General features: G+C 47.0%; 1 protein-coding gene across 1 annotated transcript in view; it reads right to left on the bottom strand.

The window, feature by feature from the left end:
• NUGGC (nuclear GTPase, germinal center associated) overlaps positions 1–5,377 on the bottom strand; it is a 39,728-nt gene that overhangs the window by 9,953 nt on the left and 24,398 nt on the right. Inside the window, exons 12-13 of the mRNA XM_023753098.1 lie at positions 3,624–3,788; positions 485–642 (exon numbers count right to left, since the gene is read on the bottom strand). Coding sequence (XP_023608866.1) covers positions 485–642; positions 3,624–3,788 — 323 coding nt within the window. The remainder of the gene's footprint in view (positions 1–484; positions 643–3,623; positions 3,789–5,377) is intronic.

Below are 5,377 nucleotides of genomic sequence, written 5' to 3'. Positions count from 1 at the left end.
GGAAGATGGAAGGAGGGGCGCACGGAGGACATCCGCCTCCCACGCCACGTTGGGGAGCATGCAGGATGGGAGCAAACGGCGTCCTCCGTGAGTCACTTCTCTTTTTTGTACTCAGGGAAATTTATGGAGGCCGTGTGTTTGCTTAACTCCACGCTCTCCAACCAAAATACCCAATCCTGGGCTTGGATCCACAAGAAAGTTTATTCCCTGCTGCATGTGTGAGATGTTTGAAAAAATCATGGGAATCATAACATTAGTCTGAAGGCAACATCTCCATCTGCACTCCAGGTCACCATGGGAGATTTTTTAAGTAAAGCAAACCAAGCAGGCTTTTGTGTTTGGCCAAAGAGTACACTTTCCTCCTCGAGTTGCAAGCGACTCTTTACACTTCCAAATCCGAAGTACAAATTCTTAAAGACGAGACTCTGGCCCCACATTCTTCAGATGTTTGTTCACAAAGGAATACGAGGAAAAGATCTTTTACCTAAAAATGCCTCCAAAAACAGGATCAATCTGGTCGTAGATGGGCTGAGTGATGGCTTCATTCAGATCTATTCTTGCCAGAGTCCTGGAGGCATAGATGCCGTTTTTCAGGCAAACCGCCTTCAGAGTTTGGTGAAAACCTTGGTTTCCTCTACTCCTCTAGGTAAACAAACAACAGGTTAGTAGCGTTAGTAGGCGTTAACCAGACAAGCACAGGATCAGGATTGCATTGCCTTTGGCCAAAGGCTATTACCAAGAATCACAGTAGCAGCAACAGAATCTTTTAACTCATGACTAAGCTAGACAGAGAGGGTAGCAGTCGTGTCTTACGTCGGTGGGGTGCCCTGTCCTGGGTTTGCAAAGCGCCCTGTAGTCACTCTGCTCACAGCTCTTCTCATACAGGGTTGCATTTGTCTGTTTATTCATTAGGCTCCTCTACTGGACCATCAGCCCGTTGAGATCAGGCTCAGTGTGTCTCATCCAATACCCTGATGTCCTTGCCATCTGGCAAGGGCATAAGGAGTGCTTGGTAAATATTTGTTAAATGAGCAGTTATTAAATGAAAATGTGCTACGACCCTACTGGGAGTATCTGTTTCAGATTTTTGCAAGTATAGTCCAAGTTTTTTTTTATACTTTTTGTTAAATATTTAATGAAATGCAATTTGATTTATGTATCGTTGCAATATTTTTTCCCAGAGAAATAAGTGCACAAATCAGAGGGGAAAATATCACGAAGCTAGAGTTATAAGAGACATTGATAAATTTTAGCCAGATGGTGATCCTCAATAAAGAGAATAAAAACACATTTACACTGCCCTGGGTGGGTAGCTCAGCTGGTTGGAGGGTCATCCCATATACCAAAAGGTTGTGGGTTTGATTCCTGGTCAGGGCACATACCTCGGTTTTGGGTTCAATCCCCAGTCAGGGCATGCATGGGAGGCAACCGATCCGTTTCTTTCTCACATTGATGTTTCTCTCTCTCTCTCTCTCTCTCTCTCTCTCTCTCTCTCTCTCTCTCTCTCCTTCTCTCTCTCTTCCTCTCTTTCTAAAAATCAATAAAAGCCTATCTCGGATGAGGATCTTAAATAATAATAATACATTTGCACTAACCAAAATTTCAGTAGTGGGCTTTGGGATCATTATTCAATGATATATGTTTTAAGGGAATATCTTTCAAGTGAATGGCTGTGTAGCATGATACAACTGGCATCATTCTAACCATCTATCTGTCTGTCTATCTATCTATCTATCTATCTATCTATCTTATTAGTCTTCCCTTTTCACTTATACTATAACATGAGCATTTCCTTAATTCATTGTACATACTTAGAAAAAAATCATTTTAATAACCACATAATACATCCTATGGACATATCATAGTTCATTTTACTATTCTCTTGTTATTAGATATTTGGGTTATTTTACTATGTTATATAATGACATGATGTTAACATATAGATGTTTGCCCAAACTTCTGATCACAAAGGCAAGGTGCTATCAAATAGGAACACCTAGGGTATGCTGATAGTCACAGAGAAAGAAGCTGATGAGAGAAGGGACAATTCATGGGATGAGGACCTGGTGACGCCTGACGATGGAGAACACGCTCCTTCCTTCCACAAGCAAATGGTCTCTTACCTACCTCCTGCTATGAAACCAATGACCCCAAACTTGGTGGCTTAAAACAACAATAAACATCTCTCCTCTCTCACAGATTCTGTGGGTCGGGAATTCAGATTGGTGTTGGCTGGCTCGTGTTTCACAGTTCGCTTGGTGGCCAGGCTGTGCGGCCAAGGTTAAAGCGCAGATAAGTGCCACCAGAGAAGAGACCAGTGCAGGATTCAAGGTCACGGAGGTCAGATAACATGCACACCAGGCTCAAGTGGTGCAGTGTTTACTTACAGCAAGAGGAGGGGACGTGTGCACAAGATCCAGCCGGCCTCTGGCAGTCCCCCAAGGCCAGCAGATCCACTCCCCAGCTGATGCAGGTGCTATAGTTGCACGCAGCCCACTTTATGCTGCAGCAGAAGATCCCACCCCCTCCCACGGTTCAGAAATACAGAAAACGGGGGCTTGCCCGGGGGCCTCTGATGCCTGTCCTAAGCAGAACAAAGGAGTACACACTGAACACGAAATGGAAAGATATCCCCACACAAGCAGAGAAGCCCAGCACAGGCTGGGAGGGTCTTCATCTCCTGGTAGGAAGCGTTCCAGGCCCAAGGCCCATTCTTATGTGGCCAAGTGAGTGTCCAAAGGCTGCACGTACTAGCGGGCCTTTCCCAACGCCGGCCAGTCTGTCTCAGGGCTTCTCCATGAGGTTCTGTCAGGTGTCGGCTGGGATCATGGTCACCTGTCTGGGGCTAGAGAATCTGCTTCCACGGACGCTCACTACAGGGCGGGGAAGGTGGTGCTGGCTGTGGGTGGGGACCTTGGCCCCTTTCCACATGGGCCTCTCCACACAGCTGCTTGGCTTCAGCACAGGGAGGCTGGCTCCCCTCCGAGCGAGTGATCCAAGACACCAGCGTGGAAGCCTCAGCGGCCCTTGATGACCGAGCCTCAGAAGTCACACACTGTCCCTTCGGCAGCACCCTGCTGCCCACAGAGGCCAGCTCTGTCTGCGTCAGTGAGGGGGAGACTCCCCAGGGCGTGAATACCGGGGTGAGGCTCCCGCGGGCCATCTCGGAGGCTGCCTATCACAGTCACCAATGAGCACTCTCCATGGTCAAATCCATTGCCTTTTTATCACCCCGATTTCCCTCAGGAGTATCTAACACTCTCCTAACAACAGATGTGTGATCTTTCCTGCTTAGTTTTCTTATTAGAAAATAAGAACTTACGCTTTACATTACAAATAGTACAAAAAATAAGAATATAAGCATTACACGATTTCCCCTTCTCCTACTACTTCTCAGACTCATCGTTCTCTGCCCCCTCTCCTGGCTCCGTTTTATTCTGCTCCCTCAATGTGGCCTTTGTTTGAGGTTATATCGTATTATTGTCCTTCTCTCTATTCTTCAATACCTTTCACTCCTATAGGTCTGAGTATCAATTTTCTGCAGGTGACTACCAAGTCCCGACCTTGGGGATCAGACAGACGTCACCAGACACCACAGGTTTTCCCCGGAAAGGGTCACTCACCACCAGACATGCCCCGAGGATCCGTCGGTAGGAAGTCCTGGCATTTCTGACCCCTTCTTGCAGAGGCCGGGCGATGTGGGCAAAGCACTGGTCGATGGCCTTCTCCAGCAGCTGTATTTTCTCCTCCACAAATCTCCGCAGGCCACTCAGGTGCAAGTGTTCGTTCTAGGGACAGGGTCATAAGGAGCATGAGGCCACCCCCACCCTCCAAGGCACTTTCTCCTCAAATGTTGCTTCCTTTAAGCATGATTCAGCCTGAGCAAACCACCCACGGTTGACTTCTCCTTATCCTCCAGTGAATGAACATCCTTAAGCTTTGAGGGACTGGAGAATAGAACAACTGCATGCCTCCTGCAACTTACCTTAAGTGTACAATCCATTAGGCTATGTGGGGGAGCAACTATCCAAATAAAAACCCAATTGTTGCCCTAACCGGTTTGGCTCAGTGGATAGAGCGTCGGCCTGTGGACTGAAAGGTCCCAGGTTTGATTCCAGTCAAGGGCATGTACCTTGGTTGCGGGCACCTCCCCAGTAGGGGGTGTACAGGAGGCAGCTTGTCGATGTTTCTCTCTCATCAATGTTTCTAACTCTCTATCCCTCTCCCTTCCTCTCTGTAAAAAAATCAATAAAATATATTTTAAAAAAATTAAAATCCAATTGTTACTAAAACAAACTTTTCCAATGACATCTGAATCAACACACATTGAATGAGCTTTGACTTTGCACAAAGCAGTTTTGGAGGCTGGTGTTTCTCAAACTTTAATGTGCAAATAAATCCCCAGGAGAATTTGTTCAAGTCCGAGGGCCTGGGCTTCTCTATTTCTAAAACCCCCAGGGGAGGCGGATCTTCTGGGCCCTGGACCACACTTTGAATAACAAAGCTACAGGACCAAAAATAAGGCTCCGTCCCTTCTTCAAAGGAGAATACAGTGTAGTCAGGGAGGAAAATATCTATTCAAGTAATAAAAGGGAGGGACCACCAGGGACAGCCTTGGACTTTAGGTTCAAACTGGGAACCGTAGTGTCTGTTCCCTGTGTGAGAACCTTGGGGGATGTGCAGCAGGCAGAAGCCACACTCTTTGCTTGGCACTAACGGCCTTCAGAGCCAAACATGCCATTACTTTTGTGACCTCATGCCTTTGCCCATGCTGTTCCCACCTTCTCATCCTTCCAGACAAAGCTCAACAGTCACCTCCCATGCGATGCCTTCCCTGACTCCCCCAGGCAGAGCTGGGGCTCCCTTCCCCACGCTCCCTGCATTTCGGACATCCCTGCACCACAGCATCCCTCCTGCTGTGCCATGTCTCTCATCCCACGTCTTCTCCCCTGGACTAGGGACTTGCTGAAGGGAGAGACTACGCTATTCACGTTTGTTTATTCCAAGGCGAGGCACAGAGAGCGCAGTCCACAAACATTTATGGAGTGAATGAGTAGCACGGAGAACTATGGATAATGTAGGTTTATCGATTCTATCCCAAACCTGATGGAAGAAATAGCTCTTGGATTGATGTGTGACCTTAACAGAAAACTTAGCGTCTCTGCATCTCGATGGCACCGTCTTTGAAATAAGTAGATGGGGCTGAATGATCCTGAAAACGGCCTCAAACTCCCACACCCTGTGAGTCTTAGAGTTGATGAGCCTTAGAGTTTAAGGACCCTATTTAGCTTTAGGCATGCCTTGGGGATTTTTGTGGTTTCACTGGTAAGAATTCTATAAGCCATAGTTTTATTTTAGTCTCTGGTGCCTCTAGATT

Source organism: Myotis lucifugus, unplaced genomic scaffold (genome assembly GCF_000147115.1).
Source record: "Myotis lucifugus unplaced genomic scaffold, Myoluc2.0 scaffold_1, whole genome shotgun sequence".
Lineage (NCBI taxonomy): Eukaryota > Metazoa > Chordata > Mammalia > Chiroptera > Vespertilionidae > Myotis > Myotis lucifugus.
This window is presented reverse-complemented; position numbering and strand designations above follow the sequence as displayed.